The sequence below is a fragment of the Lingula anatina genome, chromosome 9 (genome assembly GCF_051362555.1).
Source record: "Lingula anatina isolate TDL-2025a chromosome 9, LinAna3.0, whole genome shotgun sequence".
Lineage (NCBI taxonomy): Eukaryota > Metazoa > Brachiopoda > Lingulata > Lingulida > Lingulidae > Lingula > Lingula anatina.
The window spans coordinates 5359802-5374012 of record NC_141775.1 but is presented as its reverse complement, the minus strand read 5'-3'; the positions used below and the strand labels follow the sequence as shown (position 1 = coordinate 5374012).

General features: G+C 37.4%; 2 protein-coding genes across 3 annotated transcripts in view; one reads left to right on the top strand and one right to left on the bottom strand.

Moving 5' to 3' along the window:
* Positions 1-5499, top strand: part of LOC106164494 (E3 ubiquitin-protein ligase MIB2) — a 29485-nt gene extending 23986 nt beyond the window's left edge. The window contains exons 15-20 of one of the 2 annotated variants that reach the window (XM_013542432.2): positions 225-327; positions 579-685; positions 960-1135; positions 1723-1901; positions 2496-2519; positions 3551-5499. In XM_013542432.2, coding sequence (XP_013397886.1) covers positions 225-327; positions 579-685; positions 960-1135; positions 1723-1901; positions 2496-2519; positions 3551-3804 — 843 coding nt within the window. In that variant the 3' untranslated portion in view covers positions 3805-5499. The remainder of the gene's footprint in view (positions 1-224; positions 328-578; positions 686-959; positions 1136-1722; positions 1902-2495; positions 2520-3550) is intronic. The other variant, XM_013542433.2, reaches the window with a different exon arrangement.
* A 506-nt stretch (positions 5500-6005) lies between these two features.
* Positions 6006-14211, bottom strand: LOC106164476 (uncharacterized). Its single transcript, XM_086995569.1, has 12 exons — positions 14130-14211; positions 13258-13406; positions 12354-12486; positions 11555-11775; positions 10642-11201; positions 10162-10348; positions 9639-9744; positions 9243-9380; positions 8705-8803; positions 8256-8347; positions 7614-7776; positions 6006-7395 (listed from the first exon to the last, which is right to left on the bottom strand). Exons 1-12 carry the CDS (start codon positions 14209-14211, stop codon positions 7310-7312), a joined length of 2016 nt encoding a protein of 671 aa, XP_086851695.1. The 3' UTR covers positions 6006-7309.

Genomic DNA, 14211 nt, shown 5'->3' with positions numbered 1-14211 from the left:
GGTGTAATGGATCCTTAGCTTTTTATCCATTTGTCTAAGCTCTTTCTCAACTGTTCATTGAAAATTCACCATCTACATAGCTTTCTGGTGGATTTCAGTGCAATATTTTTAACACCAGATATATATCAGCAAAATAACACAAAATCTCTAGGTTGCCCCCAGTAGAGTGCCTTCACAAATCTTTACCTCCTATAACTAACATACCATCATTTCTGTCTCTGCAGGGTCAGGCAGACATAGAGATCAGGAATAACAGAAAACAGACCCCTCTCCTCCTGGCGGTTTCCCAGGGACACACGGCTTTACTGGAGTTACTGGTGTCTAAAGGTAACAATTTACACCTTTCTGTATACAGGCAATGAAGGTTTGGATTCAGTTGAGATGGGTCAGACCAACTTTGAATGTAGTCGAGTTTTCAGTCTGAATGGGCCAGCCTAACGCAAAACACCATTTTTGTAGGCTGTCTGATTATAGTTAGTTCAGTATGGGAAGAAAGTCAGTATGCAAGTTTCCTCATTTTATTTATTTCTTTATTTATTTATTTATTTATTTATTTATTTATTATATTAATGCTGTAGGTGCTGATGTTAATGTCCAGGATGAGGATGGAGACACCTGCCTCCACCTAGCTCTCATGAGACAGAATGTGGCCACAGAACTGGACAACTCGCCCATATTAGCTGCTGTAAGTTCACACACCCATAACATCTAATACAGCAGAAGACATTAAAGCTTACAATAAGCATTTAGTAGTTATATACAGGGATGAGAGTTTTCTGACTATAAACTGAATGCTGACTTTTTGGGAGCCAAAAATGTTGTTGGTTGAGGTTGGTTGAATAAAACCTATCCAGATACTGCCAGTCAAACAAAGGTTGAAAATTGAATATAACTAAACAATTTTGTTGAGACTTGATGAAGAATTATCTAAAAGACATTGTGAATAATTTCCCTTCCAGATTCGCTCACAGTTAGGCATGACCGAGGACGACACAAACACAGGCACGGCCATTGCCTGTTACTTAGCTCAGCAGGGGGCCTCTCTGACCAATAAGAATGCACAGGGAAAGACCCCCCTTGATGTTATCACAGACCCCAAGGTGCAGGAGCAACTGAAACAGTTTGCTGGAGTACAGTGAGTACAACTAGACCATTATTTGGGCAGTTTTGGGCAGGTCATTGACTTTGTAAAACTTAAATAAATTTTTGTAAAACTTGTTGCTACCTGCCAAGTAAACAAACAGATCAAGTTGGTACAGTGACTCATGAGTAGAAATTCTCTCTATACCATAAAGCTCAACAACAGTTATTGGATTCATGCTTTTTACTGATAGTTAAAAACCAGAGCCATGCTTACTTATTGTTGACATGTGATAACATGAAACAAATCACAATTTTGCTTGGACCTTGTAGCCATTTGTAGAGGAGCTTAAGCACAGGTCAAGTTCAAAGAATCGGCAGGATTATCCTTTTTTCAAAATTTTTTATTATTTTAATTTTCATTTTTTTAAACAAACTTTTATGGCTCACTTGAGATGTTTTAATGCCCGTCAGACACCTTATGTCAATTGCATCACTTTGTTAAAATTATAAAAATAGTTAAAATTAATCTTATTTGACTTATGAAGGTGTCCATTGGACATCGAAACTTCTCAGGGGGGCAAAAGCTTGTTTTAAAAAAAAAAAAAAAAGAAATAAGATCTAAATCTACATTTTCTTCAGAACCAGCACTCCTGCCAATCCTGCAGAAAACAGCATGCCGTCGTGCAAAGTTTGCGAAGACGATCCTGCGGATGTGAAGTTCATGCCCTGCGGACATCAGATATCCTGCTCAGACTGCTGCGCCAAGATGAAGAAATGTCTGGAGTGTGGAGTACCAATCCAAAGCAAAGTCGCTGCTGGTAAGTTTTCTTACCATCAAACTGTCGATAAATGACAAGGTTAAATGCTATTATCTGTGGATAAAAGATATGAAAATATTACAAGTTTAACCTTGTTGTTTGTACTATACCTGGGTATATGTAAAGACAACATATACCTGATATCACTTGGTGTAAGTTCATAATTTGGAGCATACCAAAACAGGTGTGGATCCATCGCCCCATAATCTCTGCACCCCAAAGTATCTTACACAGTCTTAAAACAGTCTCATACTCTCAGTTAGAAAGCAAAACATAAGAGTATATTTTCCCTATCTGAGATCTCTGTCAGGGAGGTTTCCACCACCTCCCAAGCCATCTCCCCACCTTACTCCTCTCTGAATTTGCCTCTGCTTTTCTGTCATGTGAAAACACCCTGCTTTCTAAATTGGAGCACTGGCATTAACAACCCTTGCATGTTGAACTGGGATGGGAACAGAGTTGAATCACAGCATGGAAATCCCACTCTCAAGTAATATGATCGATTTTAGCTTGATAATGTAAAATTGCAGTCATTTTCTAAATGGCTACTGTGGTTTTTGCACTTGTTGACCCCTGCATGTCTGTTAATTCCAGGTGGGCAGGAATTGAATGCACTCAGTGAGTATAGTGTTTTTACCAGTGAATGCTTTTAAATAATTTGTATTGGGGTGGAACACTAAACAAATGCTAACATGGTAATTACTCACAAACTGTCGTTGAAATCAAGTGATTTACTTTGTCAAACAATGTTTCTAGCCTTCCATTTTTCTGAGTTTGTATAGGTGTTCAGAAAAATTTAAATTGAGAGATTAATCAGATCAATCAGAAACTTTTTTCAATGTGCATCTTTTTTTTTCACAGTTTGTTTTAGAAAAATATCAAAAAAATATATGTTCAGAATTTGTGAGTAATAACTATAAGCAGATTTCCACACACCTTATAGAAAGCTTACTAGAGACTGCTTGAAGTTGTATATTATTGTGTCTACACAGGCAGTTAGCATTCCCTTCTAAGTATCTTGGAGTTTGTCTTAACTTGGGGTTGGAAGATTTTATTTGCATTACTTAGATTCAAATTAAGGCAGTAGTCCATTTGTATTATTATTATACTAGAATTGTTTTTACAAAAGGAGAGAAGTTGCGATTGTTTTAGACTTTCAGTTACTTTTTAGTAGACTATGTGAGATATATTGTAGACTGAAGTTAGCCAAACTTTTTGGATTTAAATTCAAGATTACCTTTTGACCTCTTTTCTTTCATGTGACAGGCGGTAATGACACAATAAAATTATTAGATATGTTCACCAATTTCTTACGTGCTTATAATACTTTTTTTTTTGTTGCTATCACCCTTTATTGCATCTCAGCACAAGAACATTGATGCCATGCTATTTTAGATATTGATTTTAATATACATTAACTCATATCATTTTTGTCATTTTCAATGTTAATGCCTTGTCAGAAATGTACTTTACCTGTGAGAATTTCATATCTGCTTCAGTGTAGGAAGAAGAAACTTAGGTTTTTGATGCAAATGAGGTGTAAAGTTTTGAAATAACTTTTTTATATTATTTTCCTTATATTATTCACAGTAATGTATGGATTTTATGAAATATATGGTAATAAATAATGAAAATTCTTCATTTTTCAGGCGGGACACCAATCAAGCCATCGTCAGTGAAACGCCAGGACAGCTCCAACGATTTCAGCGAGTCAAAATTCCAGGAACTACAGGCCAAAATGCAAGAGATGGAGGACACTGTTATGTGCTCCATTTGTCTGGATCGTAAAAAGGACCTCGTGTTCCTTTGTGGACACAGCGCGTGTCACATCTGCGCACAGCCCTTACGGAACTGTCACATGTGTCGGAAGCCAATCACGAAAAGGATAAATCTTTTTACTTGATACCGTACACCATTGCAGAAGAAATTGGATTTTGTTTTTCTTCTGAGGACAAAAGAATTTATAAAGGAGCCATCATGTTTTGGAGACTTGTTATGAAAAGGAATTTTCTCTTTATTTGAGATATATTGCGTATACATGTTCCAAGGATATGAACAGTAAATGATAAAAGACGTTGATTTTTTTTAGTGGCAGGAACACACATCTAGGGCATTCAACTTTCCATGTGATATTTTTTGCAATATATAGGCAGGCAAAAAACAATAACTTATATAATATAAATATCTTGGTTTTGCTTAGTGAAATCCAATGCTTTACTTAAGTAGCGTTTACATTTATATACACAAGGAAAACAATAATAAATTTAAAAAAAAAACATTATAATAGATTAAAAAACATCTAAGGCAGAGAGTTTAATTTTAACAGAATTATGAATTTGGTAGCATGACTTTGGTTAGTTACAGAATTGTTTTCTTTCTCACTCAAAATTGCAGATAATTGTTGGTTTGAATTGATGTTTTAAATAGGTACAACTATTATACTGCTTTAAGATTATATCGCAGCCAATCTGTTTTTTTTTTTTCCATAATTTTGGGGCATTTTTTATAAAGTAGAATTTTACTCATTAATTTTTCCAAATAATTAGTAAGGGATTTCACAAAAAAATTCTTTCATTTTCAGTTCAAATTGAATTTTTGAATTGCATCCTTAGAACCTGAAACATGCTTTGTGTGAATTTTATGGTTTTCAGATTGCTAGGTACTGAAAAATTGGATATGCACTACATGTCAGCCAGGTGCCAGTGACATCCATTCTTGATTTACATTTGTTTTTATCGCACAGACGCTTTTTTTTTTCTAATTGAAAACAGAAATTGCTTTTTCTAGTAGTTATCTGCCATAAGCCACCCAGAACCTCAGTTAGAATTCAGTGGAGTCATTTGTCCCTCCTCCAGCTCGAAATCCTGTCTAAAGACCGACATCTGGATGATGTGGCATACTTCAAGTGGTATAAGGGGCTTTATTTATTGTAATGAAGACTTTTCAAATGCATCAAAGCAACTATCCAGAATTTTCACACCAAATAGAATTTTCATAGAAAAATCATTTTTCTCACAGTCACGAATCATTATAAATATGACTTTGGGACACAATCAAATGTGGAGTATAAACTTATCATCTTAGTTAAGAAGCATGATTTTTTTTTTCATTGTCTTGATTTCAAAAACCAGACAAAAACTTTTCGGGAACTCTGCCCAAAACCATGGCCGTAAGGTATGACCCATTTTTTTCATGTAGGAGCTCATTTTCTCACTGTTTTCTAAAGATTCACACCGTGCCGTGATGTGTCAGCTTCAAAATGTACATTATTGTTTCACTGTTGTTAATTGTATTGTAACAGTATTTGCTTGTCATTTGTATTTTTGTAACCTCAAGGATATGGCACAAACAAATAATTAAAATGTGTCAGACAAGGCAATAAATATGTATTGTATTGTAAGGTAACAAAGTTCGTATGTGGAAAAAGATTGTTTTGAATTTCTGTAATTGTACCAGGAGAAAGCAGACATTTTGTATTTTACTCAGTTGAATAAGGTCAGTATGGTGTGTTTCATTGTGAGAGAGTACTTTGAATTGACACTGTTGAAATATAAAGCTTTTGTGCATTTATTGTAATTAAAATTCTTATAAATCTAAATAGTTGATTCTTAATTATTCGGATTCCAACTTCAAGGGTTGCAGAGCTTCGACAAATTTGAGTTCTTATTTTTCTTAAAGAAAGTGTCCTTAATAATGCACACTCTGGTAAGGAATGGACATTTTGTGGTTTTCTAAAAGTGGTTTCAAATCTCAACGTGGTGAATGCCCTGAAGAATACAAATCTTGCGGGCGTCTCCCGTCCAATTTCAAAACTGGTAGAGAGACCCGCGGAGGGTACATGGGATCGTTTCGGTCTCGATTTCATTTGATTCAGGCATGCGCAGTGGGACAGAGGTAACGGGACAGCGAGTGAGTCCGCTTCCGATTCATTTTGACCCACTTAGGTCAGGCTAACCCTTACCATTATAACTAAATGGACGGCGGAGTTTCTGTTACTGCACACGGGCCATCAGTTCCGTTACACCGTCCTTGCTCCTTCAACCTGGGCGATTTCCCACCTGGAGTCGATCACTCATATATAATATCATTTGGTTGCATGGTTCTTATATTGCCTTTATTTCGATAATATACAAATACATTTTGATCAAGGAATACATACTGCACTCAACTTATAAAATATACACACACTGTTATACGAAATAAATTTATCAACTGGCGTTTTCGTTACAAAAAGAACAAATTACAATATTTTCAGACATCATACATAGTATGATATATGTAAGTGCTGTAACAGGCCCCATCAATGCGAAAACCTATGCCTACATAGATGTAAATATATATTTAAAATTGTAATATTTATTTAAAATTATGCACCAGTATGTGCATGACACGCTACATGACATTGTTTTGTACATAATATGGAAATCATACTACAATAATGTTACCACGAACAATCTTCAAATAAAATGTTAACTTAAAATTATTGTAGTTTGAAGGCATAATTGCGCTGACGAAATACAGGCAGCCCTGAGTTTAAAAAATATACATGAATCGAGTAGGCATACCTCTGATATTTTGAATGTTGCAGAAATGCGGAATAAAGATACAGCATGCCAATTTTTTGTTAATTTTTTCTACAATCCCTTAGCTCCGCAATAGTCCTTCTACCTCGACATTCTAACTTAGATGTGTTAAACCAATAAGTGGATCTGCACGCACGGCGCGTACTTCAAACTGTTTTAGATAAAGAGTCAGAAAGAAATGTTCTTGTTCCTGTTTGTCTGAACGGATAGGAGATAAGGCGAGGCGGGGTTGACTCGAAGCACGTTTTTACCATTCTCCTCGCTGCGTGTAGAATAAGATGATGTTATTTTCAACCAGTCTAAAACGGTATAAGGGGATGCGCGTGCGCCACTTGTGATTTTGGTGGACCGGGGTCTGAACCCGGCAGCGAAATGTGCAGTCTATGTACTATAGCAATGGAGAAAAACGAGTGTTTAATTGGAAATTTCTCACTTTTAAACGCCATGAAAATATCATTAGAGCATATGTCGGGGCTTAAGCACAAGGGATCTTTTCTGCCATAATTGAAAGAGTTGGCGTTGGCTGTACCAAGAAATATTGGCGGAATATCAACTCTCCGTAAACATAAGGGTTGCATGTTGTATCTCTGCTCCAAGGCCCCGTAACTCGAAAGCATCGCGCATTGCGAATAGTGTTACCACATAGAGGCTACTATGTATTATATGGGACGAGTATGGGCGAGTTATGGAATCGAGACGCTTGCACTCGATCGCAATGCGCGATGCTACCCAGTCACGGGGCCTTGAATGCCAGTTAGCTGTCTCGGGTCGCTGCTCATGGCGGCACGCACTAACCCCTTATATTTAGTGATTACACATACATTTTTACTTCATCAATGTGCTCCGAAAGAGTCTTTCAATGAACGGGTTCCCATCTGACTCCTGAAGATGGTTTTCAAACTCCTGACGATCTAGAACAATAAAAGGCTGTTAGACAACCCTAAAAAGGACTTTATTCCACTTATATCTTCAATGGACGGTTATGGACGGATTTAGAATATGAGGTAGGCATATAAATAAATAAAAAAATAAGTTTACAGACGACTAAATAAACAAACAAATAAATAAATAAATAAATAAATAAGTGAATAATCTGCGCAAGGAATAAATTGAGGTATCATATAAGTACCTTTAAAAGGCTGTTCGTAATTTCTTTCCTTGAGGGAGTTATCATCATCATCATCAAAGAAGTCGCTGTTCAGATGGGCTCCAGTTCGTCGCATACCTGTCTTATCCATCAGCCAGTAGGTGTCGATCTTCCCCCGCAGGCTAAGTCGCATATACTTGTCATTCTGGAGTTGAAAAAAAAACGTTCATATCTTATATTTTTTATCATGAATCTTTATTTATTTATTTATTTATTTATTTATTTATTTATTTATTTGTCGTTTCCTTACTCTTTTCAATTATCAATTGATAATTAATTGATTGAAATAATGACCACAGAACATGTCTGGTGTTGGAATAGGAGCATCAGTCACTGCAAGTATCATGAATACAAATTAAGTTTTATTGAAAGCGATAAGAAACTCTCGATTTTGTGGTTCGGTGTAATTTGAGGCTTGGCGTAAAGTATTCATACCAATACAAGCTTAAGCTTTCAAGTTCATAACCCAAAAGAAATCGAAACTAATAAAGCCATTATGTAGGCCTACATGGACATATGTGTTTCATCACACTTGCAACTAGAGTTCGTTTTAAGTTGTCGATAATACTTAAAATTATCTACAAATTTTCATAAATCTCATTCGGGTTTTGATGCCTGTCTCACCTGTAAAACTTTTTCCTCGCGTTTCTTCATAACAAAACCCCCGGTCTCCGTCAGAGCATCATATGTCGTTTGACTAATGTGGACTCGAGAAGCTGCGGAAAGATTGGAGAAGAAATAGTTGAGTAAACAACATGTGCTTCAATGTACTCGCGTGCGCTGTAGTAAGAATAATGTGCAAAACAGAAAGTGATATCTTCAAATTCATTGTTTACGTGTAAGATAATCCTTTTTGGCAAATGACATCTTCAGTCTTGAAACTGGCGTCACGACGTCATTTCGATTAAGCAATGACATACAGAAATGGCGTCATTTCATGCATGAACAGCAGTATTATAATGCAAAAGGTGGTAGTGGCGTGTGTGTGTGTGTGTGTGTGTGTGTGTGTACGTGCAAACATGCACAACTTGTACTACAACAACTTATTTCACGGGGAAAACGTTGAAACTCACGTCTTCCTAAAGACTCCATACGAGATGCAATGCTAACCGTGTCCCCAAACAAACAGTAACGGGGCATCTTGGCGCCAACGATTCCAGAGACGACAGCCCCTGAAGTAGAATTGTACCGCTTTAAAGATGAGTTGCACAAAGTATGATATTTTATGACCGTCCTGCCGTTGTCGATGGAACTGGATACGAACGCGCGCACGTGCAAACACGTGCATGAGAAGAACAGCATCGTTCTCTTATACATACTCGTGCATTACGTTATATATTATATATGTATCATACACAAATATTCAAGATATTCAAGTGTTTTAGATACCGAGGTGCGCTACTCATCGTGGAACTTCTTTGATTTTAATGTACATCAAATGTTCATATACACACATAATACTTAAATTTAGCAACCTTCATTAGAGTTAGCACTGAAATTGGTTGTTTCTTAACACTGTCAACAGTAGGAGACAAACGATACAATGTTTTGTATGTCTTGATATAGTATTTATTTAAAGGTGCATTGATTTTATATCACTTCAAACGCTACCTGTGTGGATTCCTATTCTGACGCGAAACGTCTGCTCTGGCATGTGAGGTATCTCCAACTGACTTATGACGTCCAGGAGGTCCAGTGCCATAGTGGCAATCTCGGAGGAATGGCGTCCTTCGTTCCTTTCAGGTACACCTAGAACCAAGACCAAGTTTTTTTTTCCTTCATACACACTCTTTAATAACTAACAATCATATAAAGAGGCATAAAGATCAAGACTTTACTAACACCCAAGAGGCTGTGACGCACGTAAAAGCATCTTTGTTGGCCTAGTTTTTCTACTTATATAACATATAAACATTCAGAAATGTTGAGCCTTTTGGTGAAATCCGTGGCTCTTGTTTACGCGTTACGGAATCACCCGATGGTGACCGAGTGATGTACTTAGCCTACCTGATGCCACCATGTATGCGTCGCCGATGGTTTCCACCTTGTACACGTCATATTTTTCAATTCTGTCGTCAAAAGTGCGATACAAATTGTTAAGCATGATCACAACCTGAAAAAAAACACCTATCATTTAAGGAATTTTTGGACAAACGATTACCTGGGCAGGAAACTGGTAAAAGAAAAAGTAAAGAGTCAAATGGACAACAAATGGCTAAGCCATAACATTAGAAAAAGTAAAAAGCCAAAGGGAATAATTGCAAAGTAATGCTGATAATTACAATCCAAGATCCCTCAATCATATGAGTAAAAATGACAATAATACAACAACAGAATAAGGGGTTTGGAAAGATAACGTCACAGAAATCATGACGAATAAATCCTTCCAATGTATATACTTTTGGTTGGCTACTTAATTAAATCGTCATTAAAATAACTTTTTTGAAAACTATTATTATAAAAACTATTTTTTTTCTCTAAAATACGTCCCCAACCACTTGAATTGCATTAGTTTTAAGACAACACTCACTTGAATTGGAGAACTTGTTGACGATATTTCTGTAAAGCCGACTATATCAGAGAAGAACACCGAGACGTCTTTATACACCTCGGGGGCCACTGGTTCCTGTCTCCTCAGCTGCTCCGCCACTGTCCGTGGCAACATACGGTGAAGTAACCACTCCCCACGCTTCTTCTCTTTGTTCAGTGCTTTTGTCCTGGGGAGAGAAAATTTGACATTGTAATTAACGTGCCTTACATCTTGTCCAGGTCTTGATATGTCCTATTGAGAAAATTTACATGATGCGTACTTTTTGCACCAATTTGAAAGGTTTTTGCTACATCTTTTACACACACACACACACACACACACACACACACACACACATAAAGAGAAAAATGAAAAAATATAGAAAATATATGTATACTGAGATTAGTGTACTAATTACTAAATGTACGAGTTATTCCCCACGCTATTACTGTCTTCCAGTAAAACATTAAAAATACTCACTTTTGTGCCAAAACGAAGGAGTAACTCTGTAACTGTGTAGTCAGCCCATACACAGAGTTGATGATGATAGGGAAGAGCAACAGGACAATGAACACGACCATCGACTCTCCCGCCAAGCTCACTCCGTCCTTATGCTGCCTCTCAGTAAGGCTGTCCAACATCCCCATGGCCAAGGTCCGCTGGATCTGGGCTATGGTGTTAATCTCGACGCTCATGTTGCCAATCCACCAATGTCCCGTTTCAAGGTCTGGATCTCGCGGCTCGAATGCTTTCTCTGTGATGATGTATCGCATGCTCTGGATGTTTGCAAATACCGAGTTGTTGAACATCAGAGACTCGTCGAACAAGTCCTCCACCAAGTGGTAATACCTCATGGCTGAGTAGATGGAGGAATTGGCGATGTCTTGGTGTTTGATGTACAGGGTGTATTCCTCAGGGTTTTCGAACCCACCCTGGGCGAAGAACAAACCTCCCAGAGCACGCTCGATACCCAGGTGTTGTTTGGCAGTTGTCAACTCAATGGACGCCACGAGTCGTTTCCAGACCTCCCCGGAACCAACCTGTATAGCACCAAAAAGCATATATTAATCTGAGGTGTTTCTGATCATTTGTCTGGAACATATTTTTCTTTTACCACGTCAATTTATATAACAATCTGTTTATTTTGGTTTACAGAATTAAAATAGAAATAGACACGGGAAGATTAATCAATTCTTGTGAGTCAATTCAATCTCATTTAAACCATTTGAAACAGCTGCCAGAAGACCATGTGCAATGCTCGCAAGAAGTATGATCATTGGATAAGAAATAATTTACTGTTGTCCTGGATATTATGTGTCAACAATATAAACTCTAATTGAAAACATCCCAACTTTTTTTTCACGACATTTAATCATACGGTCTAAAAACTCACCTCTGTGGCCATCTGATAAAGCCAGCGGATAAGCAGGGTAATGATGTCTGAGTAGAAAGAAATCTCCTCGTGGACGTTGGCATTGGCGTGGTACACGGGGTACAGCGAGTCTAGCTGGTAACGGTGTCTGTTCAGATGGTTCAAAAACTTCATTCTTGTCTTGTAAGCGGCTGAGGGTGTGTCCAATTCTGGCCAGAAAGTAAGTCCGACCAAAGTTGCGTCTTAAACAGTAAAGTAAAGGATAAGCAAGCATTAATTTTAAAAATATTTAGAACCATTGGGCTTGGTTGATCTATCCGACGTTAATTATGATTTTGATTGCACGAAGTTTGTCATTTGCGCAATGTTTTATCACCAAGTTTTTGTAATGGCGTGCCCAAACCGATAAACCTAAACATGTTTGAATAACAAAAGGGGTACACCATTTTGCCATTGCAATGTCTTTCTTTTTTTTTCGTAATGCTTATTATCTTTATTTTAATTTTGATTTTAAAATTTACTAAAATACTAGATATTAGTATTAAAATACTAATATCTAGTATCGCAAACTATAAAATATTCTTTACATGGCACGATAGTGACCGCTTGGGAAATCGATCCGTTGGTGCTGGGTTTAATTTGATACTTACGATTGCGACAACCTATGCCAACCCTACCAGGTGGCAAGTTTAACCCAGCAAACACAGAGCGTTTTATAACGTTAAAATCACGTTAACAGAACGTTTTTTTTTAAGTTATATAAACGTTATGGTAACGTTATAATAACGTTGTGTTTGGTGGGAAGATAGCGAATAGATACCTGTGACAGGGTATTGCTGGACTAGAATATCCTTGTTTTCGTCCCCGAGTAAGCTGACATACAGAGCACTCAAATCTCTCTCGTCCTGGAGGTTCTTGATGAGTTCTCCTTGTTCCACACTCTGGCGGATTATCTGCGGTAGGCAACAGTATTGGCGTTGGAAAAATTTTAAATATGAGTATAACAGACTTTGTATACTTCCATTCAGGCTAATAATTTTCAGGCTAATTCAGGCTAATAAGTTACACCTTTAATTTCTTATCTGTGGCAGGGGAGTCTTTTGAATGCACATATTCAGAGAAGTTAAAGGTAAAAATGAACATATGAAAATAACAGTTGTGTTCTGATAGTGCTAACAAGATATTTCCATTATAAACTCTACAGTACAGGGGGGCACTTTTTTGTGCAGCTCGCCCCTCCTCCCCAAATGTGTTTGACTCTCAAATTAACAATTTCTGTGTGAAAACAGCCGGCATCAAGGAATTATCATTATTTTTTCAAAATTACACCGTCGTATACCATCCCCTCCCAGTTTAATCTAATGAATAATACAAATAATTTACAATTAAGTCCTTTTACCAGGCGAAAGAGGGCCTCAACATTTATCCTAGGCATTAAAAATTGTATCTACTTCAGTTTTTGACAATTCCATGGTAGTCAACTAAAATAAAGTAAGTTATGGTCTGAAACATGAATCTCCTGCTTTAAAACGGACGTGGCATTTCATTTAATGGAACGATCTGTATGTCAAATTGAACAAATATTTTGGACCGAAAGTTTAGAGCAGGTCTCGGGCTAGGCATATGGCTATTTATTTGTTTGTGGAACAAGTCCCCGTGCTTAAAAAGAGAGAAATAGAGAGAAATAACAGAGAGCGTTCATCAAAAGAAAGCAGGCAACTCACCGATAGGAGTTCGACTGCCCTGACGTACTCCAGCCCCGTCTGTACTGCGATGCTCCCACTGAGCCCCAGCAGAACCAGGCTGGGCAATATGGTAATACAAATCATCCTCTGCATCTGGATCCGCTTGCCTGATTTTGTGATAGGATTGCCTAAAAATTGGGCCAAAAATTTATAAATATGCAGTCCCATAGTCAGCAATTTCAGAGGGGGGGGGGGGCGTTTTCTGAAAAAGTGGACCTTTTACCATAAAATCCTCAAGTACATAAGTCAAATTTTACCCAGAGTGGACCTTTTCCCAGCAAAAAGGGTAGTTCTTTCGAAACCTCCCCCCCCCCCCGACCCCCCCTGGCTACGAGCCTGATATGAAATATGGATTCCGCGAAGCATATGAGCCATGAGACACTGTTTCCGCGAAGTATGAAATCCATGGTGATACATGTACACGTTCAAGGTGAGTGAGATGTTGGATTATATCAGATACCTTCAAGTACGTCCGAAACTTTTGGATAAATTACAGAAATAGCAGATGTGTGATCTGCGGAGTTAAGGGCACACTAAAAAGGTTATCTTGTAAAAATGATACTCTAGTAACTTCGAATTAGATATGAACTATCATTAATGTCTCTCTTTTGTTTTGCTTAACGAAAGTTGTTTTGCTAATATATTTCCATTATAACAATAATAGCTTATTAATAAGCTCGCAACTCATAGTTTTATTAACGCGTTTCTGATAAAAGGATTAAGCAAACACCAAAAACATAAATTAAAGGTAGGAAGATTTAATTCAAAATATAAAACAGGGCACAATATACATAAAATCTTTAAAGAAGTATTATGTAGGATACGTTTTATGATACGTTATTGTCGTTTACCTTCGCAGAGATCCAACTTTGACGTCACCGGCTTTACGTTCAGCATCTCCATCACGGCCAGGTCCAGGTGTGATGACGTCAT